The sequence below is a fragment of the Lasiosphaeria miniovina genome, assembly GCF_030549165.1.
Source record: "Lasiosphaeria miniovina strain SMH2392-1A chromosome Unknown B0T26scaffold_7, whole genome shotgun sequence".
Taxonomy (NCBI): domain Eukaryota; kingdom Fungi; phylum Ascomycota; class Sordariomycetes; order Sordariales; family Lasiosphaeriaceae; genus Lasiosphaeria; species Lasiosphaeria miniovina.
In genome coordinates, this window is record NW_026848226.1 from 3,095,893 (window position 1) to 3,118,988 (window position 23,096).

At 56.0% G+C, this 23,096-nt stretch overlaps 11 protein-coding genes across 11 annotated transcripts; 7 read left to right on the forward strand and 4 right to left on the reverse strand.

Moving 5' to 3' along the window:
* Positions 1–1,039: 1,039 nt before the first annotated feature.
* Positions 1,040–2,152, forward strand: B0T26DRAFT_654999 (GTP-binding protein RHO-1 protein; the record flags this gene model as incomplete). The annotated part of the gene is made up of 5 exons (XM_060438598.1): positions 1,040–1,110; positions 1,233–1,260; positions 1,486–1,683; positions 1,778–1,912; positions 2,003–2,152. 5 exons carry the CDS (start codon positions 1,040–1,042, stop codon positions 2,150–2,152), a joined length of 582 nt encoding a protein of 193 aa, XP_060291883.1.
* A 4,526-nt stretch (positions 2,153–6,678) lies between these two features.
* Positions 6,679–8,592, forward strand: B0T26DRAFT_756246 (uncharacterized protein; the record flags this gene model as incomplete). Its single annotated transcript, XM_060446067.1, has 2 exons — positions 6,679–7,242; positions 7,270–8,592. 2 exons carry the CDS (start codon positions 6,679–6,681, stop codon positions 8,590–8,592), a joined length of 1,887 nt encoding a protein of 628 aa, XP_060291884.1.
* A 550-nt stretch (positions 8,593–9,142) lies between these two features.
* Positions 9,143–9,728, reverse strand: B0T26DRAFT_728067 (uncharacterized protein). The gene is made up of 2 exons (XM_060442884.1): positions 9,314–9,728; positions 9,143–9,233 (listed from the first exon to the last, which is right to left on the reverse strand). Exon 1 carries the CDS (start codon positions 9,672–9,674, stop codon positions 9,327–9,329), a length of 348 nt encoding a protein of 115 aa, XP_060291885.1. The 5' UTR covers positions 9,675–9,728; the 3' UTR covers positions 9,143–9,233; positions 9,314–9,326.
* Positions 9,729–10,502: 774 nt separating this feature from the next.
* On the forward strand, positions 10,503–11,245 carry B0T26DRAFT_473175 (uncharacterized protein). Its single transcript, XM_060435224.1, has one exon. It carries the CDS (start codon positions 10,612–10,614, stop codon positions 11,011–11,013), a length of 402 nt encoding a protein of 133 aa, XP_060291886.1. The 5' UTR covers positions 10,503–10,611; the 3' UTR covers positions 11,014–11,245.
* Positions 11,220–12,408, forward strand: B0T26DRAFT_473217 (uncharacterized protein). Its single transcript, XM_060435225.1, has one exon. It carries the CDS (start codon positions 11,426–11,428, stop codon positions 12,317–12,319), a length of 894 nt encoding a protein of 297 aa, XP_060291887.1. The 5' UTR covers positions 11,220–11,425; the 3' UTR covers positions 12,320–12,408.
* An 89-nt stretch (positions 12,409–12,497) lies between these two features.
* B0T26DRAFT_756247 (aspartic peptidase domain-containing protein) lies at positions 12,498–14,237 on the forward strand (the record flags this gene model as incomplete). Its single annotated transcript, XM_060446068.1, has 2 exons — positions 12,498–12,704; positions 12,801–14,237. The coding sequence occupies 2 exons, from the start codon at positions 12,498–12,500 to the stop codon at positions 14,235–14,237; spliced, it is 1,644 nt and encodes a 547-aa protein (XP_060291888.1).
* A 1,332-nt stretch (positions 14,238–15,569) lies between these two features.
* B0T26DRAFT_596533 (transmembrane amino acid transporter) lies at positions 15,570–17,398 on the forward strand (the record flags this gene model as incomplete). Its single annotated transcript, XM_060435614.1, has 4 exons — positions 15,570–16,394; positions 16,511–16,676; positions 16,731–17,303; positions 17,370–17,398. Coding segments are annotated over 4 exons (1,593 nt in total), but the record flags the coding sequence as incomplete, so codon positions are not given.
* A 919-nt stretch (positions 17,399–18,317) lies between these two features.
* Positions 18,318–18,764, forward strand: B0T26DRAFT_599036 (uncharacterized protein; the record flags this gene model as incomplete). Its single annotated transcript, XM_060435681.1, has 1 exon — positions 18,318–18,764. A coding segment is annotated over one exon (447 nt), but the record flags the coding sequence as incomplete, so codon positions are not given.
* A 744-nt stretch (positions 18,765–19,508) lies between these two features.
* B0T26DRAFT_655685 (uncharacterized protein) lies at positions 19,509–20,308 on the reverse strand (the record flags this gene model as incomplete). Its single annotated transcript, XM_060438643.1, has 2 exons — positions 19,509–19,909; positions 20,182–20,308. 2 exons carry the CDS (start codon positions 20,306–20,308, stop codon positions 19,509–19,511), a joined length of 528 nt encoding a protein of 175 aa, XP_060291891.1.
* Positions 20,309–21,380: 1,072 nt separating this feature from the next.
* B0T26DRAFT_756251 (uncharacterized protein) lies at positions 21,381–21,853 on the reverse strand (the record flags this gene model as incomplete). The annotated part of the gene is made up of 3 exons (XM_060446069.1): positions 21,381–21,465; positions 21,525–21,708; positions 21,742–21,853. The coding sequence occupies 3 exons, from the start codon at positions 21,851–21,853 to the stop codon at positions 21,381–21,383; spliced, it is 381 nt and encodes a 126-aa protein (XP_060291892.1).
* Positions 21,840–22,988, reverse strand: B0T26DRAFT_473238 (uncharacterized protein). Its single transcript, XM_060435226.1, has 4 exons — positions 22,546–22,988; positions 22,349–22,459; positions 22,069–22,259; positions 21,840–21,989 (listed from the first exon to the last, which is right to left on the reverse strand). Exons 1-3 carry the CDS (start codon positions 22,836–22,838, stop codon positions 22,118–22,120), a joined length of 546 nt encoding a protein of 181 aa, XP_060291893.1. The 5' UTR covers positions 22,839–22,988; the 3' UTR covers positions 21,840–21,989; positions 22,069–22,117.
* Between the last annotated feature and the right edge of the window lie 108 nt (positions 22,989–23,096).

The window sequence follows — 23,096 nt, forward strand, 5'->3', positions numbered from 1 at the left end:
TGCGTAGAGAAAGCCACAAGCCGTAACATACATAACTTGCCTTATCAATTCCTGCGCAGCTCTCCGCCTGGTTGCTCGAGGTACGGAGTACCTAACCCTGCACAAAACTGTCCACGAGTTATCCGTACATCCAATTAGTAATTGTGTCTATCATCCCACTGTCCTAGACAGGTAACTGCCTATCAGGTAGCCTGAGTGAGTGTCTGAAGTACCAAAGGTCTGGGGATTTTCATTGTGGGAAAGCCTTGTCGGAAGGACGGATACGGTGCAGCCGGCAGAGAGCCGCTAGACTAGGCGTAGGACGATTCAAATCAAGAAGTCGTGAAAAGCTACCTTGGGTACTCCGTCAAGGCACGCGACAGTGTGTCCATTCCCTGTGCAAGGCCACCAGAAACAGAAGCTGGGTTGGCTAGGCGCAGTGTAGGTGAGGTAGTTCCAGGTCCCATTCCGTGTTGGCACTGCACTGACGCTCGAATGGATGCTGCGAACTGGAAGGTCCCGTCAGGAAGGCGAGCAGGGCAGGTCTAGGTTCATTGTTGATGCTTGACGCTGGACGGGCACTGAGACTGAGGTGGACCTTGACGCTTGACGGGACGCCTGGGGCGACCTGCCCTGCCTGGCCCAGCAGCAGCAGGCCCCTCCCCCAATCTTTTGGCCACTCAGAAGGCCCCGACCGCAACGCGCCATCTGTCTTCCATCTTCTTTCCCGACCTCCCCCCAAACGCACAGTTGCCCTGTCTCTGTCGTCAATTGCTTCGGCTTGCCTTCTTCTCCTCTCCCATTTCCTGCACGCTCACCCTGCACCTCGCACCCGTCCATCTCTCTCCATTTCCGTTTCTGCCTCCGCCAGCCTCCCAGGACTTAAGCAGGCGATTAGACCACGCAGTAACGCCTTCCGCCTTTTCCTGCGTCGCCTGCGACCTTCCGACAGCCGCGTCCTCAAAATTCTGCTGCCCGGCTCGTCAACTCGATCCTCCGCCGACCACCACCACCACCAGCTCTCCTAGCTAGCTCCCCATTCCGGGTCTAGCCAGCAACCATGTCGGCCGAACTTCGTCGGAAGCTAGTCATCGTCGGCGATGGCGCCTGCGGAAAGACGTGTCTTTTGATGTACGTGATTCCCTCCTTTTTTCCCCCACTCCGCGTCTTAAATCTCCCGTGCCGCTCGCTCACTTGGTGCCGCTTTACCCCGTATCGTCATCGCCGCCCTGCTAACTCTGCTCTCACTACAGTGTGTTCTCCAAGGGAACTTTCCCCGAGGTTAGTTCTAGCTGTCCCGTCGATTGCCCTTCGTGATATTTTTTTCGCGGCTATGTGTAGACAATTTCCCTCGCTTCAGCCTCGGCCTCGGAGCCTATCGCTTTCGTTACATCCCCAATGTTCGACAAAGACAGCAGCACCTCGGATCTGTCCGGCCGCATCAGCCCTCGCTCGGTCGGGTTTCCTGTCAGCCAGAATAAATAATACTAACGCCTCTGCGTGCAGGTTTATGTCCCTACTGTCTTTGAGAACTACGTTGCCGATGTCGAGGTGGACGGCAGACAGGTCGAGCTTGCGCTATGGGATACGGCCGGTCAGGAGGATTACGACCGTCTTCGGCCTCTGTCCTACCCGGACTCCCACGTTGTCCTGATTTGCTTTGCCATCGATTCCCCCGACTCGCTCGACAATGTGGAAGAGAAGGTCAGCGCTTGCCCCCCTTTGCTGCAGCGGCCGATGGCATATCCTACTTTCCCGCGCTGGTTCGAAATATGCTAACTTATCTGATAAAATACAGTGGTACGCTGAAGTGCAGCACTTCTGCCGTGACGTGCCGATAATCCTTGTCGGATGCAAGATGGATCTGCGTTACGACCCCAAGACTGTCGAGGAGCTCCGCAAAATCAACCAGGCCCCCGTTACGCCCGAAAGGGTAAGTGAGGCGTTGGGTTCCCCGTGTTGTGTGTTGTGTGAATTTCTAGGCGTCCAAGCGCAGTCTGCTGACAAAATGACACGACTACAGGGACAGAAGATCTCGGACAAGATTGGCGCCCACAAGTATCTCGAGTGCTCGGCCAAGACCAACACCAACGTCCGTGATGTCTTTGAGCATGCCACACGGGCCGCGCTTTGCAAGAAGACCAAGTCCAAAAAGGGTTGCAAGGTCTTCTAAATCCAGCATGGATCAACTCCCTCTATCGTCCCTCCCTTTGAGAAACCGCCTTGTCGTCAATTCCGCCACTGTCAGCACTGTCGCCGTGGGGAGTGATGTGGTGGGAGGGGAGGGTTGGAATGAAACCGCTCGGGACCGCAATATCTCTCCATGGATGAAGGCAGGTAATGCGGAAGGATCTGGGCCACATTTGTCAACAGCCCTGGTTGGGATTTTGACCACTATCGTCTTCGGGTCCATGTGTCTGCCTGCCGATGCCTCTCCCCGTCGCGGTGCACTACATTCGGATCTCTATTTCCACCCCCATTATTTCCCCCCTTTCCTCAATTTTCTCCCACTGTACGGACGGTGTGTCTCCTTGGCAGGTTTGGGTTTGTGGTTTGGGCTTCTCATGGTGGGCAAATCAGTCAACTTTTTTCTCTTTCCCCTCCACCTCCCCGTCTGGGGTCCTTTGGGGGGCCAGGAATTCCGACTTGGGGGGTTCTTATCTATGTGTGTTGGTCGTCGGCTCGACTGGTATTGGCGGTTGATTTTCCTCTCGTTTTCTTGATCGCAAACCTCAGGTACTGATAAGACGAGAAACACGCGAATTATTTATCTGTGTTTTTTTCCTTTCTACTATTTTCTTGCCATCCTTTTTTATCCTCTCTCATATGGACCCAGATATATTAGTGAAGCGTGTGTGCGGGGGGTGTAGCTGTAGCAGTAGTGAGTGGAATTGGACTATTTTGAGGGAGTTGTCGGTAGCGTTACTTGGAAGAATTGAAGAGAGACACTTAGGAGAGAATGGAAGTTGCTGGTGCTCTTGATTCTTGGGTGGGAAGCGAGTTGTGTGTGATATGTCTGCCCTATTTGTGCGTGTCTCGGCTTGTGTTTGGTCCTTGTTGATGTTGGTCCTAGTTGCCAAGGTCGCCCTTTTATACATGTCCTCTTATTCTCCTATATATTGTTTTGCAGAGGTCTGCTGGTCCGCACGCTGCGGTTATTGGGATGACGGGCGAGATGGACTTGGCTTTGCAGTGGTTTAGGCTCGGCCAAATCCCTCTCGCTGTGTCGAGAACAGGGGGGATCCTAGCTGCTCTGCTACCTGTTTGTCTATCTTTAGATACTCACTGTGCCCTTGCGTGGCCGAGAGGGGTTCAATACGAGGGAATAGTCACGGCGATTCTCTGGGAATAGGATACCCATATAGGTGGCTCCCTACTACGCAAACCCGGACCACGCGTGGAATGCATACCAGCCGTTGTTATTGTATTCGTTTAACTTCCTAGAGGCTCTAGACCTGTGAGGACGTGCTATGCAATGATTTACGTACAATAGGCCCGAGGCCATTCTCAACCCAGAAAGCAAACTAAGGCAATAACTTAGCCAGTCAGTAGAGTAGGACTACCTTCAAACCATGACCCCTAGAGCGCATACCAGCGGTGCAACAACAAGCACAACAACATGCTGGTTATATCGTACCTTACGAACACAAGCCGTGCAGAAAGACAGGGGGAAGCAGACGAGAGCAAATGATAATCATGGCTCGCACAGTTCTCACCGACCTCACCCCATAATCGGGGAAGACGACTAGCTAGCTGCCTGGCTTAAATAGATAGGTAAGTACCTGGACCAAAAAAAGATGCAATTCCCCCATGGTAAGACTTGATGAAAAACCGCCGCACTAATTATCCCATCCACGCCGAGCGACGTTGGCCCGTCCTTCCTACCGCTCCCTCCCGCGAACTTGCAGCTCTACATCCCGCCCCCGCCGCCTACAGATGGACACGACGGCGGAGAGAGAACGAGTGAGTGAGTGGGTAGAGGGAAGGAGAGAGAGGGAGACGGCGGTGGCTTGCTGGGCTCTCAGTTGGGGCACGACTGTTTCCAGGGGTTGTTAGTCTTGATTTTCTCGCCTCTGGGAGGTGGGTAGTAGATGGTTGGGGAGGGGGGAATAAAATAAAATAAAGAGGGGAAAGAGGAAAGGGAGGGCGATCGCTAGGGAGAAGAAAGCGAGGCAGGGTAGGGTAATCAACAAGGCAGATAGGTGGTGATTATCCTTGTTATTTCAACACTCTCCGATCCTGGCTAAGCAGCAAGCAGCCATATGCCGAGACTACGAGAGTTTGGAGGAAGGAACCGGGGACTGAGGAGGTTGTGGTGGTGATGATTGACTTACAGCTCCGCAAGAACCGCACGTCTTGCTAGACGCACCGTCGGCTCCGCACTTGGGGCAGGCGCTTCCGTGCATGATGACGATGATGGCTCCTTGTTCTTACTGGAGAGTTCCGCAGGGATGTATGATGGATGGACAATCCGAAGCTTTTTTTTTCTTTCTGGATACGAAGTGCTTTGGTGGGAAGTGTAGATCTCGGGGCGTTGAGCTGAGAACGAGGTAGACGAAGAAGAGGGGTAGCCGATCGAGGAAGCGGGGAAGCGACGAAGAGGAGGAGGCTCTCACATATATACACCTATACACCCACCCACCTGTCTACATACCTTACTTGTAGTAGCATATAATATCCCGATTTATATATATATATATACGTGTATACCAGGTAGGTAGTAGGGAACCGGACCCCACGCACCTGTTCCCTCAGAGGCAGAGCGAGAGGTGTCCCGTCTGCGGAGCGTATCCCTAGCTCTCTACTACCTTACCTTGCTTTGCTAGATCACGCGAGGGGCCATTCATTACCTATCCACCACCACCTATCTTCTACGTCCACTGTTGGCATTAGCAGTTATTTCCAGCTGCACATTCGTCTGAAACATGCATGCATGAATGCACCGCACCTATTCAGACGCGCGCAGATATCCCGCAGGACTAACGAAGGGAAGGGGCGAGAAGCCGCCATAGCCATGGAAAGCGCGTGTTCCCTCCCACTTCCACCGCTCATCCACTCACTTACACCCGCACCCTACCGGCCTACCACACGGGCAACCACAAAGCACCCACACACTCACACTCACACAACCCACCCCGCCTGCCCGCCCGCCTCCACACACCACCCGACAAGGCAAGTGACCACCAGGCGGGCAGTGATAAGACGAAGCCAAGCGCACTCGCCGTGCGTGCTCCACAGCAAGCAAGCGAGCACGAGTTGCCTTGTTCATCTGCATTGCACGGCAGCCGCTCGGCAGATGTGCGAGAGGCCTAGCCTCTCGTATGTGTGTACTCATCCCGTTTCTGTAGGTTAAGGTAGGTAGTGTACTTGTCGAACTTGTTGTCGGGTTGGTTGTGTGGTTTGCTCTCAAAATCCCCTACGCGGAAAATGACAGCATGCGACTCGGAAGTGGGACTGGTGAACTCGTATTATCATAGAGAAACATCAATACCTAGGTGTATGTTGCCTACCCAACGAGCTATTCTATCTGATTACATGGGAAGTTCCATCTCCCTGGTTCAAAACATATGACTACCTGTTGCTATAGATGCTACAAATCCCCACATTTATCCGGATACCAGGTATATTTCACTAACAAGCGTCCAAGAACACAACTCGGCCCAGACAAAGAAATGGTCGTGCTGCCCACACACCACAAAAAGATGGAAGAAAAAAAATCAACATGCCGCCACAAGCGCGCTTTGTCGATCAGTCGGGGCATATTTGAGGCAGGCGTGATTTGGAGGGAGAAGTTGACGATACATTCTGAATATATTTCAGCCGAGGTAGGCGGGTCGAGTGATGGAGTGATGGAGATAGTTGGGCTATACCTCGAGATGAATGATCCTCGGGGCGACTTTTGCATCTTTTCTAGAACACTGCCACCTTCATAGAGTCCCAATAACTCCGCCATGAGGAAGCGGTACCGGGGTACCAGTCAAAGGCGAGACTTGTTGGCCTACAACCGGAGCCTAAGTTGCCATGGGGATATGGCGGCTATCCGAAACAGGGAAGACCTCCCTCAAGTTGGTTCGTTGAATTATAGGGATATAATTTGGGTCTCCTCTGCTCAAGTGCCTTTGGAATCTCAAGGCAACACCCCGTGCCAGCCCACCAGCAACTTCCTTGCCCAGGCAGGCGTTCTACACTGGATATATCTTGTCCATGTGGCGCGGCGAGCGACCTTTGGCTGGCCAAGCAGGCTGGAACCCTATCAGGTTCGAACGCTGTCAAACTAGACTCTACCTCGAGACAGTCACTCAAGCGCTTCACGGCTAGCTATCTGGCTAGGTTCTGAAGAGAAGGGACACGCTTGAAAGGTAAGGTACGGTAGGAAGTGCCGACTGACGTCTTCCAGCATCCAGGCCGCCCTGGTCTGCCAGCTCCGTGTCTGACCCAATCAAAACATGGCGTCAAATCCCGACAGACTGGTACCCGTCCATGTTCCTCGAAACAGTATTGGCTCAAACCGGCATCGCCTAGTCGAGCTCTACATCGAGACGAGGCGGTCAACAAACACAACAACTCTCCCCAAAAGGAATAACTACCAACTTCATAGAATTCGAGTGGTGCGACCAAGTTGCTCTGCCCATAACCACTTTGTTTATCCTTGCCTCTGCGTAACGCTGTCAAACTTACTCTGCAACCCCCCTTCGTAAAATGGGAGAAACGGTAGAGGCAGGCAGTCATTTACTCCCACACTATTTCGAGACCGACGTCGACGACATTCTCGACGACGTTTTCAACGACATCGGCGGCTACATCCACAGTCCCGTCGACAGATTTATGGTCAAATACTTTGCTAGGTTCGACTCGATCCTCCAGGACACCGTGACTGGAATAATAGCTCGTGACCGCTACCCGTTTTCACTATCACCCCGTCCATCTGTCCAGGACATTCTTGCCTGGTTTTCTGCCCTGTCGCTGGAGGGAGTAAACGGCGCCCGGGGCACCTGGCATGCATGCTGCCACGCACCGGCAGCAGCAGCAGCATCCGAGCCCGAAGGTTCTAGCGGCGGCGGTGCTCACCTGCTCCTGACGCGCTCGGCAGCATTCGACCCAAACATCGAGGCCTCGTGGCGTGACGTCGAGGTCATCGGGCAGTTCTGCCAAGACGATAACAGCAGTGGAGGTACCTATCTAGACGGGCTGCTGGCTCTCGGCGGGCACGCCCGGGCCGTCTTCGCCGCCCAGCCGACCCGCCTCTTCCTCCACGGCTTCTACGTGCGCGGGCCGCTAGCCGAGCTCTAGGTCTTCGACAGGTCCGGGCTCTACAGCAGCGGCGCGCTCGACCTCCGCCGCGACAGCCGCCTCACGCCGTTCCTCTCCGCCGTGCTCGGCTACCGTCTGATGCGGGACGGCGAGCTCGGGAGGAGCGGTATCATCCGAACCGACGAGGTTGGCAGTTTTATTACATTCGAGCTAGAGCCTGAGCCCGGGCACGCCGCGGCGCTGGGCGAGAAGCTCTACCTCGAAGACCAGCCGATCGCGCTCTCCCGGACCCTCGTCGGGCAGGGCACCGCGTGCTACCGGGGCAGGCGGCCGACCTCGAGCAGGTGGCACTGCGTGGTCAAGTTCACGTGGCGCTGGGCCCGCACGCGCCCGGAGGAAGAGCTGCTGAGGCTGGCCGGGGAGAAGGGCGTACGCGGCTTGGTGTCGCTCGACTACGACAAGCGGTATACCAGCACGGCAGACCTGCGCTCAGGTCTCCGCTGGGGCCCGCACAGGCGGCTTGTCTCGCAGCAGCAGCAGCAGCAGCAGCAGCAGCACCAGGCCGACAACCTCATACCCCGCGGAACAGCAGCAGCAGCAGCCGGCGCCGGCGCCGGCATACTCGACGTGACGGAGGCCACCAGCCGCTTCCTGCAGAACCGCATCCTGACGTGCCTGGTCGTGTCGCCGGCTGGGCGGCCGCTGTGGACGTTCCAGACGGCGCTGGAGCTGCTGCGCGTGCTCTGCGACGCCGTCAGCGCCCACTGGTCGCTGCTGCAGCGCGCTGGCATCCTGCACCGCGACGTGTCGCCGCAGAATATTGTCATTGCCGACGGGGACTCTGGCTCGGTAGGCATCCTGATCGACCTCGACGTGGCCCTGGACGTAGCCAGCGGCGGCCCCGCGTCGCCTCCGGGCGAGGTCGTCGGCACGCGCATGTTCATGGCCGTCGAGCTGCTGCTGCTGGGAAAAGAGGGAGGGAGGCACACTCACCGGCACGACCTCGAGTCGTTCCTCTACGTTCTGCTGTGGGCCGCCATCGCCAACGGCTCCGACAGCTTGCTGGGCGGGAGCCGGCTGCGGCTGTGGGGGATAGAGAAGACCTGGGACGACTCGGCGGCGCACAAGGCGCGGGATATGTCTGCGGACAGCTTCTCAGTCGTGTTGGCAGAGATACCGCCCAGGCTCGCCGCTGTGAGACCGCTCGCCAAGAACCTGCGGAGGGTCCTGTTCCCTGAGGTAGTTGGGACGGGGACGGGGACGGGGACGGGGACTGATGATGTCGACGCCGTGTACGACGCCGTGCTGGGCGCGTTTGAGGAGGCTGTTGCTCTCGAGGCTGGAAGTGGAAGGGGGTTGTAGACAGACATGTTCACAACTACTCTGTTAATGCTCAGGAGGACCATTGCAACCTTCCCCCCCTCCGTTTTTCGGAGTCCGAATGGACGACCAACAGTCCGAGCAGACATCTTCCTTGTAAAGCATAACACCATCATGTCACACCATATAACCTAGACCGGCGGAGAGAGAGATTGGCCCGTAGTCCCAAGACATGAGAGTGAACGTTCGCACGTCGTTTTCCCGCCAACACATAATATCCCTAATGTGCCAAGGGCTGTCCCCGGAAGGGTGTTTGGTGCCGTTGGTAGGAAGTCCTAATTCCGTTGGACGAACAAGAGAGGAAAAAGAAAAAAACGACCAAGAGCCGCTTGCATATGATGAGGACCTAAAAACCCCTGCATATCATCCGATGCTCTCTCTCTCTCCCTCTCTCCCTCCCTCCCTCCCTCCCTCTCTCTTCTTCCGTCTTTCTCACAAAAGCCGGCCGGCGCGGACTTTGTCAGGCGAGGCGGGACGGGAGGAGGGAGACCTGTCACCTACACCCCCCGTACCTGCGTGCCTGCGTGCGTGCCTGCGTGCCTGCGTGCCTGCGTGCCTGCGTGCCTGCGTGCCTGCGTGCCTGCGGTAATCCGAATAGGGCATATCTGTCTACCTTACCTCGCCTACAAGTTGTAAGCTTCCTTCGCTCCGTATGTATGTATTAGGGCTAGAAATAAAACTAAAAAGAAAAAAAAATACAAACCTCTTTCCCGTCGTCATGCGTGTGTTTCTTTGACGCCCGGGAAACACAGGTCCTGCATCTGATAAAATCCCCGGGTAGGCATGTTGGATGCAGATCCACGCCGCGCATTCAGCCGGGAAAAAGGAAACCAAACCAAACCAAACAAACCTCCACGGGGGAAGAAACAGGAACAAGAACCAAAAAAAAACGCTCCTGCATATTCCAAACCACAGACCGATCCGTAAGCTAGCCGAGCATAGCATAGCACGTATAATATGCATCTCACGACACACACACACAAACGCCGGGCTATTGTCAAGCTACCCGGTGCGTGTATGCGCGGATGTGTAGGTAGTGCTGACGTGGGTTCTCCTTTCTCCATCCCTTCCCTTCAGCCTTGGCCAAGATCTGGCGCAGCATTGGGCGTGCCGGCAAGCTACATATCTTTCGTCAGCCCAACATCGTCATCTGCTTGTTCGTAGTCAGACATTCTCGTTCTCTTAGCTCTCTGATAGGGAGAGGGTAAGTATTTTTGTTGCTGGTAGTGATAGTGATGGTGATGGCGGGGGATGATGGCGGGCGCAGGATCACGGCGACAAAAAAAGAAACATGTCGTCAGTCTCTCATCAGACGACAAGCAGGCAGGCACTTGGCGAAGGGTTGATTGCAAAAGACACAAACTGGCCGATTGGAGCCGCAGCTCGTGGTGTTGAGAGGTTGTTTCGTATTCATTCGAGAGAATGAAATAGAGAACCACTCGAGCCCTCTCTTTCCAAATAAATATGCAAGTAAGTAGTGTCGATATATCCGAATCCCCGGCCGGCCCAGCCCCTTTTTTTCTCCGGCGTTGGATGTCGAAGACTCGAGAGCATGAACTTGGACCAACTCTAAGATATATGTATATAACACACCGTGAAGATATAAAGAGCCATCTTCGTCAATAGACGAGGCAAGAATGCACAAAGTATACCGTAATAGCCACTTTCGTATCCGTACTCGAGAGAAGCGAAAACAAGTGATTAAAAGACAGGAAAGGCAGTAGTGGTTTCCTATTCCGTATAGAATAAGCAGCCTGAGGCCGAGCCTTCGCTCTTGGCAGGCGGTCGAGAACAAGAAGACCACAGGTGCAGGCTGGCCTGGCTCGGACCAGGCTAATCAATCTGGGCGCTGGCCTTCCTTCCCCCGGGGGTGCCCCATGCCCATGTCGCGCCGTTCTGGTACCCACCTTTACCAAATCCCTGCGCCCTCAATTTTGGCCGCTCAGGAGACCCCGGGAAACGACGCCGCAAAAGACGATGGCCCGGCAAGGACCATGAAGGATGCTCATTATTGCTTTTAGAGAGAAACGAAGCTCATTTCGCATTTTGCGCCGCAGCGGAACCCCATTGTGCTACTTGCTCGCACCTCTGTTCTTGACTGAGGTCTGGCCCCCGACCACCATCCCCATTTATGTCTCGACATGTTTTGGATCGAATGAGAAACGGGCCCGGCAAAAACGACAACTCGAAGAGCGAGCTCGTGGGAAGAAGAAAGGTGGCCCGCACCTGCACAGACGCTGGCCGCCTGCAGAGAGCTTGTTCGGGACACTGGTCCAATCAGGGAAGGGGGGGGCGCTGATTGCCCGGACAGGGGGGCGTCGACATGGCTGCAGCCAAAATGAGCAGATCGCCAAATGCTGGGTATCCTTCTTTCTATCTGGCGAGGCAAGCAAAACTTCCTGATGTTTGAACTCTGAAGCAGTTTCCTGATGGTTGTGCTGCTTGCGAGTTACTGGGAGTTTGCCGTCAGTCAATAGGTCAATGAATTGATTCATCTGTTCTCGAAGGATTAAACGTTTCGAGGTCATCTGAACTTTGCTCCACAAGGCAGTGACGGCCGGGACCAGCGGGAATTGGGGTCGAGGGCAGTTGAAGAGCTGGCATTGGACGAAAAGAAACAATTGAGCTACTCGCTCGACAATGTTACCGTGGCTCCGCGGTTACTCGTCCCCAGCTCTCTCCACATCGCGCGCCTCGCATCCCACACACCACCTGAGCTGCGAGCATCGTGACCCTGGAGAGAGGGAGAGTCAATTCCTCAGTTGCCTGGTTCTCCTGGCCTTTGCCTTGCCCTCATGCGGCAAAACTTCCACAGATGCAGACATCGTGCCTACCCGCCGATATTACGGTAGCACTCACCCTACGCCATGTCTGTCAGAGGGTGGTTACCTACCTTGTCAACTGCTTCTCGTCAACCGCAGCCAGCTGCCTGGCCCCCTGGGGCATCTTGGGGCCTGGGGCCTGGGGGGTGGCCCCCTCGAGTCCACATTGCCGCACTGGGCAAGGCTTGCATGCACATCGTATCCACGCATCTTTTTTTCTTTCCTGCTTGGTCGCTTTGCTTTGCTTGCATCGGGATCCATATCTCTTGTCCTTCCCCTTCTCTACCGCCGTTCCCCCCCCCTTCTCCGCCCGACGCCGACCTCTCCGACCTCCTCCTCCGCCTCCACCACCTCCTCTTGGCCACCTGCACCTGCAGTGTTTCGAGCGGTGCATACTGTCGTTTTTTCCCATCTGGCACCAGGGCCCTTTCGTTTTTTTGCCTGTGTCGATCCCTTACCATACTAGTAGTACTTTGTGTCTTGTTTCTCGCCTCTGCGGCTCCTCGGCTCCTCGTTTTGCCTTGCTTCGTCTTTCCTCGGTCCTCCGGATTTTTCTTACTCTCGCTCTCCGCCTTTGTGTCGTCCGTCTTAGGAGTCTTTTCCAGCAAAACACCATTCTTATTCGGCCGATCAGCTCTCGCCCCCCCGGGTTATCGCCAACGGGTCCCGCCGTATATAGTATCAGCATCGCCCAACTTTCCCGTTTTATCTCGTGTTTGCTATTGTTTGTTGTTTCTCAATCGTCTTCGTCCGGCTCGCGGTCTCTGTCGTTTACTGCGACAGTTTCCACCAATGCGGCCTATTTAATCATTAATCGTCTTAATATCCCCTCGGTGCCAGAGTCCGGTACTCTTGGTCGGTCAATTGGCAGTGCAGCCGGGACTTAATTCGCCCCAAAGGACTCCGTGGCTCTCATGCTCGTGTCTTGCTACAAGACGCCAATTTCCGACCCGAAGCTGCCGTAACTCGAACCGTATACGGAGCACCTGGGATTTGTTGCTGCCTCCTCAGCTCCTACCGCGGTCGGTGCTGGAGCGGTGAGGCTGCTGTTGTGGTTGTTTCAATATGCAGAGAGTCGCTCTCCTGCTGCTGACGCTATGGGCTACCGCCGTCCATGGCTTCTTCCCGTGGCTCGCCTGCGAAGCCGACAATACTTGTATCGAGCCGAAGAGCCCAAAACCGAGGCGGGATGGGCAAGGCGAGAAGGCAGAGCGTGCGGCTCTGCCAGAAGGCGGGAGCGTCAGCTTTGAGCTTTTCCAGCGAGCTCCCAATGTACGTGTAACCGCCGAGAGAGTCGTTTCCCGTCTGCAGTTGAAATTTCTTTCTGTTTGGCATCTTTCAGATTGTTGCTGACAAGGTATTCCTCAGTCGCCCGAAGATCCAGTAGCGAAGGCAGCTCGTGCGGCTCGAACTGCAACTCGGCTTGCACACAAATACGCGCCCGTAACGGCTCCGCGGGGGTCCCGACGACAAGCCGACTTGGCTGCGCGAGAAAACAAGTATTCGGTGGTGAAGCCTGCTGACCCCACGGCAACACGCAGCGAGGGTGTCTACCAGGACGGGACAGACTTTTCTTACTTCATCCAGGCCCAGTTCGGCTCTTCACAGACGGCTCTATACATGCTGTTAGATTCGGGGGCGTCGACGACATGGGTGTACGGTTCGGCATGCAAATCCACGGCGTGCGCCATGCATGATGCTTTTGACCCCACAGGTTCGACAACGTTCAAGGCGGATACCAAGACGATCAATATCCAGTACGGCACGGGGTTTGTCAAGGGGTCGCTTGGCCACGACAGCATTTCGGTTGCTGGCCTGACGGTTGACATGGCATTTGGGGTAGCCAACGAGACATCGGACGATTTCACGCATTTCCCCTTTGATGGCATTCTGGGCCTTTCGATGAGTACAGGTGCCTCGGACAATTTCATGCAGGTCCTCGAAGACAAAAAGCTTCTCGACTCTCACATGTTTAGCGTTTCGCTCAGCCGGAACTCAGACGGGCCGAACACGGGCGAGGTCTCGTTTGGCGCCATCGACAAGGCTAAATACACGGGGGACATTACGTACACGTCGACTTCGACCAATGCGAAAGGGGACTGGGCTATTCCATTGGACGATATCGAGTACGACGGCAAGTCGATTGGTGATGGGATCAAGGGGAGGTTGGCCTATATTGACACGGGCACGTCTTTCGTGTTTGGGCCGCCGGCTGACGTGGCTGCCTTGCACAAGCTTATTCCCGGAGCTTCGTCGGACGACGGAGTCAACTACAAGGTGCCATGCGACACGAACCTCTCCATCCCCGTCACCTTCTCTGGTGTCACGTACGGCATCTCCTCCAAAGACTGGATATCAAGCAGCGGTGGCGCTTGCACCAGCAATATCTATGGCCATGAGGTGGTCAGGAACACCTGGCTGCTGGGCGACGTGTTTCTCAAAAACGTGTTTGCGGTTTTCGACGCGGACCAAAGCCGGATTGGCTTCGCCACCAAGCCCGAGCCTCCCAAACAAACCAGCACATCAACTGTGTCTTCGTCGTCGTCGACGACGACCACAAGCTCAGGACAGTCGACTCTTTCTACCGGCGCCATTACACCGTCTCCATCCAGCTCCTCGCCTGGTCATCCCGTCGCTGGTCTTAGTGGGCAAGAGACGGGAGCGACCGCGGCAGGGTCGCTGGTGGCCGAGACAGCGTCGAGCCCGTCGGCCACGCCAACGCTAGCGTCGCCTGGCGAGCAGCTCGAGAGCAGGACCTACGTGTCCATTCTGTGTATTGTCGCAGTCATGGCCATGGTGGCCTAGAGCGACGGCATCTTATTTATACCCTTTTTTCCCACGTACATAGTGTGCTCGGCAGCTTGTCGGTTGGCAGGCGGCGGGCATTCGGGAAGCAAACCTACGGTTCCCTTCGGCTTGGGATATAGCCGCAACGGGGTTCTTCTAGTCACGAGAACGATTGCATCTGTCCTTTCTTTAATTCGCATTTGCATCTAAAGAGCCAGCGTAGTCGAGTTGGAAACAAAAATACATGATACCCCTAGGGAGGGAGTGGGAATGAAAGCAAAAACACGTCGGAGCTCAGGGAGCAAATTGTGGGGGGATGTTGGCTGTCGGCCACGCTCCCCACGCTTTTGGAAATGTAGAATTATGTAATTCAGGATTCGATAGCGATGACTTCATCTGAATGGAATGAAGCCAAGTATATATTAGCTTTGGTTGAGTTTGTTTGTACTATGTGTTCTATGGGCGTATGTCTTCCGTCTTTGTGCTGGTGTTTGGGGAAGACGAGACGAGATGTTGGGATCGGAAATAGGAGGCGTGCTGAGCATTAACGCCATTGGCTAAAAATCTCCGATGCGATAATCCACACGAGGATGCTAACCCCAAAAGGGCCGGGTACCGTCGGATTCGGCTTTGTTGGTGAGACAAGGCGCCAAGCGAAAGCCAGCCGCATCAGCTCGCCTCCAGCTGGCGCCCCGGTTTCCCCAATCTTTAGCAGCTCTCTCTGCCTCTTGGCAGTGCCCTGGCAGCGCCGCAGCGGACACACCCCCTGTATCACATGATGGGGAGCTTGCCAGCCCGTTATTGCTGGGCTCTTCCTGGGCCTGTCTTCAGGGCCGATTTGATGCAACATGCGCCAAGACGACATCGACCTAGGCATTCTTTTTGGGCCTTACCTACGCAATAGATTTCGACATTCAGCCAATCCGTTTAAACAGCATCTACCGCTTTCCGCCACCTACATACTTACTTGTATAACCGTTGAGAAGGCAGGGGCAACCAGGGCAGAAACAAAGAGTGAATGCCTAGGTGGCTGGCATAGTAGACAGCACCAAGTGGGCGAGGGAGAGAGACAGAGTTTGCGGGACTGGGCGGTTGGTCTCCAGCTAAAAGATGCCCCGGGGTGCCCTTTAAAGCCGACGGGAGAGCATGGCAAGGGCCAGATCGAATGGCGCCGCCGCTGCAGCTGCCGCCGCTGCTGCCCGTCAGGGCCGCACCGCCGACCGCCGCGAACCCTCGCTGCCCGCCGACGAGGAAGACATTGGCCTGCTGTCGGCGGCGCTGGGCCCAGACGACGACGGCGACGGTGGCGACCACAATGGCGACCAGGAGCGGCCGCCCGTCCACACTCCACGCACCCCGCGCACCCCGCGGACGCCAAATCGAGTGCGCTTCGACCTGACCCCAACCATTGTCATCGATGGCGTCGCTCGGAACAGCAGCAGCAATCACAATAATGGCAGTTACAGGGAGCGGGGGCCAGGAGGAGGGGGAGTGGGCCAGGAAGGCGAGGACTACGCCGCGCGCGAGAGCTTCGACGTCGACGACGAAGACCCCCTCAACCCCGGCAGCACGACGGCCTCGGGGCGACGGCGCAACCAGCGGCAGCAGCGCGTGCCGCTGCTCACCGACATCGAGGCGCCGTCGGTATCGGTGGCCAACAGCCCGTGGAGCGGCGACGGCGACGGCGAGCTGCACGCGTGGGCGGCGGCGGAGCGGGCGCGGCCCAAGAGCGGGCTGCGCATGGCGTTCATGAACATGGCCAACAGCATCATCGGCGCGGGTATCATCGGGCAGCCGTACGCGTTCCGGCAGGCGGGCCTGCTGGCGGGCGTGGTGCTGCTGGTGGCGCTGACGGTGGTGGTCGACTGGACCATCCGCCTCATCGTCGTCAACAGCAAGCTCAGCGGCGCCACCAGCTTCCAGGGCACCGTCGAGAAGTGCTTCGGCCGCACCGGCCTCATCGCCATCTCGGTCGCCCAGTGGGCGTTTGCCTTTGGCGGCATGGTCGCCTTCGGCGTCATCGTCGGCGACTCCATCCCCCACGTCCTCATGGCCATCTGGCCCGGCCTGCGGAGCATGCCCGTCCTGGGCCTGCTAGCCGATAGGAGGGCCGTTATTGTGCTGTTTACGCTAAGCATCAGCTACCCTCTAGCCCTGTACAGGGATATTGCCAAGGTGGGTTTACTTGTCTCTAACCGTCTTTCTGGTGTTCGTGGGGGCGTGGAATATAGCACTGCCTAGACTTTTTGTGTCTTGTATTAACGAGATGCTTTTGCGAGGTGTTGTTGTAGTTGGCCAAGGCGAGTACCCTCGCCCTCGTCAGCATGGGCATCATCGTTGTCACCGTCGTTGTCCAGGGCATCCTGACGCCCAGCGAAGCAAGAGGGTCGCTCAATACGTTCAACCTTCTGGTGATCAACGGCGGCATCTTCCAGGCCATTGGTGTGATTTCATTTGGTATGAGCCCCCTCCCGAAGTAACCAGGCCGTCGCTGACACGACGGCAAAAAAGCGTTTGTGTGCCACCACAACTCGCTCCTTATCTACGGGTCCCTCGAGACGCCGACCATCAACCGCTTCTCCAAGGTGACGCACTACTCGACGGCCATCTCCATGGTGGCGTGCCTGCTGATGGCGCTGGCGGGGTTCCTGACGTTTGGCGACAAGACGCTGGGCAACGTGCTCAACAACTTTCCGGCCGACAACACCATGGTCAACGTGGCGCGGCTCTGCTTTGGGCTCAACATGCTGACGACGCTGCCGCTCGAGGCGTTTGTGTGCCGCGAGGTCATGCTCAACTACTACTTCCCCGGCGAGCCCTTCAACATGAACCTGCACCTCATCTTCACCACCAGCCTGGTCGTCAGCGCCATGACGCTCAGCCTCTTCACCTGCGACCTCGGCACCGTCTTCGAGCTCGTCGGCGCCACTAGCGCTGCCGCCATGGCCTACATCCTGCCCCCGCTCTGCTACATCAAGCTGACGACGCGCTCGTGGAAGACGTACGTCGCCTGGGCCGTCGCCGCGTTTGGCACCGCCGTCATGACCATCAGCATTCTGCAGGCGGTGGGCAAGATGATCCGAGGTGAGCTTTTCTCTCAGTTGTGCAGTTGTCACGCTGTTCCAAAAGGCTAACCACTCTTCGTCATAGGTGAGGGAGGTATGGCACAGTGCATGTAATAGACCTTGTATTTCTTTCTCTTCCCCCTCTGTGTCAATACCAGGTTACAAGCAGTGAAGCCAAAATAAGGATCCTATCTGCCATCAAGGGAGCGTGGGCGTGTGGCGTACCGGGGCCCCTTGTTATCCATTGCTGCGTGGGAATCGGAAACTCTGTATATATCTAGATTAAAAAAGGGAGGGAACTGGGAGGAGTTTTCACTGCTACAGAGAGAAAGAAGCCGGTGGCTTGCCCCGGCCGTGTTTGCCTGCCTGGTTTGCCCCTTATGTTTCGGCGAGGGGTTTCGCTGTCATGACCTTGCAAACGCCTGAGCCTCTTTGGTGTAAGTAGGAGGGATCATGAAGTCCTGAAACATGAATATTTGCTCGATCTAATGTTGCTAACCTGGACATATATTGGCGACAGCGACCTCGACTATTCTATCTTCCGAGGTATATATATATATACGCTTGTATGTAATATACTGCTGGCGCCGCCGGAGTTCTGGACGCGCATGGAAAACAGCATCTAGACCTTGACTAAAGGGTTCACCCATTTAGTCAACTGGCGTTTTGGGCCTTGACGAGTAGAACATGGTTAGTATTCCTAGGATGGCAAACAACGGTGCCAACTTGTCACAGTGTCATTCATCTGTAACTCGCACATGACTTGCTGTCGGCCAGGCAGGGAGACAGACCACCAAGGGATGTGATGTTATGTTTTGGTGCAGTTAGGGCATGTCTCAAGATGTTTTTGCTTCGTCTGCTCAAGGAGGCTCTGATCAAGGAGGGAAATCAACCCGCAATTCCATCAGAAACTCCTGCCTCCTCAATTCCCGCCGCCACCACCACCATGGACTCGGACTCGGAATCTAGCCTGTGGAAGTACCTGCCCTTCGAGCTCGGCGAGAGCGAGAACCTCGAGAACTATGAGCCGAGCGGCTTCTACGCAGTGCACCTCAGCGACGTGTACGACGACGACGAGGGGGGGGGGCGGTACCGCGTCGCGCACAAGCTCGGCTTCGGCGGCTTCTCCACTGTGCGACTCGCCCGCGACGCGCTCGCGAGCTGCTGGGTCGCCTTGAAGATTGTCGCTGCGCGAGAGTCGCCTACGTACAATTACGGAGGGGATGCCCGCGCTGCTGCGGCGATCGCCGACTCGCGTCTGTTCGCCACGGTCGAAAGGGAGTTCTGGTTCGACGGGCCAAACGGAAGGCATCTTTGTCTAGTGTCCCCGGTCCTGGGCCCCGACCTGGCCAGGCTGTCGAACGGCATCTACGCGAGAATCACCCCGCAGTTTTCTAGAGAGGTGACTCTGCTGTCCGCGCGAGCTCTGGCGCACATGCATGCAAACGGGTGTCACGGCGGTAAGTCGAGTTGCCTCTCTCCCCCCGGCAATCCAGGACTGACTGGGCATGGGTGCTGGTCTGGTCTCTCTCTGACACAGACTTCACCGTGAACAGCATGGCGGTGCGCCTCGCCGACGACGCGCTGTTCGATTCGTGCGACGAGGACCAGCTGCTGCTCAGCCTCGTCGGCGGAGGACGGCCCCAGACGGCGCCGCTGCGCACCTACTCCGGCAAGCCCCCGGGACCACACGGCCCGAGCTACATTGTCGCCCCGCTGGACTTTTGCTGGTCCTCCAACACCGCCACGGCCGGCGTGCTGAGCTGAGAGATCTGCGTCATGGACTTTGACCACTCGTTTCCTGCTATGTGCTCGCCAACGACGAGATCTGGCATCCCGGCCAGGTACCGGGCACGAAAAGCACGGCGTGGAACTGCCTCAGCTGGCGCGTCAGGAAAGCGAGGTAGTCGTCCCTGTGCGCTGCGACGTTGCCGATGTCGCCGAGCAGAGCGAGACAGGGCGCTTTTGGCTCAAGCTCGAACGCGTCGTAAGCTTTGGGGAACTCCAAGTGCAGTTCGGAAACGATTTGGACGGCTGTAGTGGGCAATTTCAAAATGAAGTAGCTCGCGCCGTCTATGTGTTTTGGTGTTTCCAGCCTCTCAGGTATGCATGGGACTGGGAATCATTGGCGTTCCCCCGCCCCGTGCTGTTTGTGTGTCATAACGTTTCGGGGAGCTCAGTGTGGGCGTTCAAGGCACCTGCTGGCTGCGCATTTCAACACTTTTCAATTTGAAAAACGGTTCAGCTCGGGAAGTGCCAGCGCGTCTCTCAGCTCGATGGTCCACTGACGACCCGGTTTCCGGCCATCGCGTAGCTCCACATACAAAGTCTTGAGCGGCGCGGGGAGCTGTTGGATGTCCAACAGCCCGTCCGAGTCAACGTACCCTTCCAGGCAACAGATCATGGCCATGCCGAAATTGCCCACAGGCTTCCCAAAATCCCGGGCATACAGCCGCATGTAGGCTTCCAACAATATGTGGGATTTTGGGACCACGATCAAGTCTCTGCTAGATTTGAACAAGCCTGTTCCCCGGCCGGGTCTCCAAGGCGGCAGCACCGCTTGGTCCGAAGCAAGAATGAAATGCGGCGGAAGTTCAAGTTTCGTCGGGTGCAGAAGCGAGTGGTCTAAGTGTGGTAGAAACATCAGAGTATCCGACTGAAGGTACAGGCCTGCTTCAAGCTCCGAGTCCTCGCAATGAACATGGAACGGGGGAGGCGGCGTCGGCCGGGTTGGTGAACTGGAAGGGCAAGTGGCCGGGTCGGGGCAAGGCGCAACGCCCTTGACATGCCCAATAGCCTCTGCGCCGGCATTTAGACGATCATCCCGAACGACAAAGTCAACCGACTGGCAAAAAAAATGTTATTGCTGTGGTCTCTTTCTTGCCAAGAATCTAGACTCGCCATGATGACAGATAGAACGCCATAGACATTGAAGAGGCAGTAGCCCCAAAGCACATTGAGAACCTGCGTCGTGCGGAGAGCTTGCGCAATACATGCCACAAAGGCTTCTGGAAATTCCGGCATGATGTGTGTGTGTGTGTGTGTGTCACATTCTCTGTTGGCCAAAATGGAACGAGTGAAATAAATGGGCAGCGTGAGTGAAGAGTCGATGATGCTCACTCGGGCAGGTACGAATACTAAAGGTACCTGGTAAATACATGTTTCTGGCGGCGCAAGACCGTGCGTCAGGTGGATACCGATACCAACGATGAAACCCCTAGCAGTTAACTTCCTTTGGGTGTACGGAGTATAGTATCCGTACTCTAGCTCAATACGGATACTACTAGTAGATAGCCCAGTTTAGTCATCAGGCGGCAACCATCTGGAGGCCCTCACTGTACGAAATACTGAGTTGATACCTAGTACTGTACTAGCTGCGGTTCCGTCGCATAGCGGTTACTCAGCACTGGACTGAACAGCCGCCGCAGCATTCATGTCATGTCATGTCATTGTCGAGAGCCTCGCGTCCTCTAGTCTAGAGCCTCCACATTCACCTCTATGCTCTGACGGTTCGCCAACAGAACTAACCTAGCTCTAAGGCTTCAGATCTGGGACTAAGCGCCCTCCACGTCACGCGTGCTGTCTACCTCACCTATTAGGTAGGTAGGTAAAGTGGCCAATCACTCAAGACATGAGGATGGCCATCTCAACCCCACACCTTCTCCCATTCCGGAGGCGGGCTTTGTCGCCGGAGCGCCTTCCCCGGCGGGTCTGTCCTGCACAGAGGCCTGATTCTAGCAGCCTGTTAGCCCCATTCAGACAACGGATCGAGCTTAAGCACGTCGCGGTAACATGGGACCGCTTTCCCGGGCTGGCGAGAGCTTGCTAGCAGCATCAATGGGCAAGGCAGTGTGGCCTTGATACCACTCACTCACCCATTCTCTCCTACGCCGTCCCCGACCCGAGCTAACATGTGTCCCGGGGAGAGGCACTCGCCGATGTAGTATCCCTGCTCGCCTTCGAAGAGAGATCCGACTGTGGGAAGGCGTAGATGGAAGAGCTGGCGAGCGTGGCATCCAAGCTGTTGCATGATTTTCTTCTTCTCTTCGTCGGTTCAGGGTGGCGCCTTCACAGAAGTACGTTCATGGCCATGGGTTCACCAGCTGTATTCGGCAAGGGAATGGCTGGCAGCCTTGCTCATCAGGATGTACGGGATCCCGATGTCATTTTCGTACGTGGGGCTCGTACTTGTCAGCTCAAGGCACTGACTGGCTGGCATTGGACTGGAAGCAGTACCTACCTATAGTGAAAGACCTCCGGTACGGGAATTCCAGTGTGCTGTCGAACGTATTTGAGGGTAGCGGCCTCGCTAGATACGAGGCGGCTGGTGACGACTTTATCGACACTACGGTCTGAGCAGGTAGCGCGAAACACCCACTCGACGCCATCGTCGAACTCGAGGAATATAGCCCAGTTGAAGGCGCCTGATTTAGGCGTTTAAGACTCGTTGCAAGTACACGAGCAGCCCCGGAGACGTTCGGCTAGCTCGAGGATTTGCCCGAGATCGAAGTCGGCGTAGAAGATGCCCCTCGTTCCCAGCCGGCGCGTAGAGGGCACCTCACCTTGCATTTTTGGATCTGGAATAAGTTAAGCAGCCAATCACATTCTAAGCTAACAGAATTTATGTACAGTGTATATACTGCATTACATAACTTTTCTGCCTTCCTCAGTCCACAACCTGCCAGGTTGCTTCACAACCAATGGCCTACAGGTAGACGGATTAGACGCCAAGTGAGACATGGAAATGGAAAGAAAGCAAAGGCGGCAATCGGCTTGGTGCTCACAAAAAAAACCGAACAGAGCGAGTAAACAATTGAGTGAGGGCATCGCGACTCAAGCCCCAAGCAGAGGCGTCTGCTCGTTGGATCCCTCCCCTCGTTCACTGCCGCCATCCGCCACCCGAGCACTCCCAGGGAGCTCGCCTGCCTTCCTAGCAAGGTAGGTGGTGTAGATAGCAGTAGGGTAGAAAATGACACTGGGCATGCGTGTCAGCTTTCTTGTTTCCATCCTGTCAAGCGGCGACCAAGACTTGAGAGAAACCAGAAGGGGAGGGGTTTCTCTTACATGGGGATAACCAACGCAATGACACTAAAGACAATCTTGCGCTTCTGGTACTCCTTTTCGACGTCGGGAGGGTAGTAGGAATAATGGCGCGGGTGGTAAACGGCATCGCATCTGTTTGTCGGTTGGGAACGGATAATTCAGCGGCAGCTCATACCCTGACGATCACGAGGAACACATTAGGGGGGAAAGGTGCATACAGTAGCCAGATCCACATGGCCGTCGCTAGCACCGACTTGCCAATCTCAAAGTACGACGTCAACGACTTGCTGGCGCCGGGAAGCTGGCGCTGGACGAGGATGATGAAGACGATCCCGCCCGCAAACAGGCAGTTGAATAGGGCTGAACAAAGCGTGTAGATGCTGCTCCACGACCAGAAGAAGCTGTCAAACACCCACCATCCCAGAGCGAGGAAGATTGGCACGGCGGCGACAAGCTGGAACAGCCATGCTCGCGTGAGGAGTACCTGGCCCGTGAGGTCCCCGTCTGGCATTTTGGCGGATGAGCTGCCTGGGTGGATGATTGGGTTGTGTGATGAGAAGGTCCAAGTAGTTGACAATGCAGCGCGGCCTTGTTTTGTTTTCCTGCTCTTTTCTTTAATGGTATTCAGGAAAATGTCAACATATGGCCGGAGCTCCCACGGTAAGCCAGCCTCGTTTCGTGTCTCATTACCCCTCCATTTTTAGGGGAAGGAGGGGCTGAATTCCCTGTCCCAACGCCTCCCAACTGCTGCCTAGCGCGCTGGACGGTA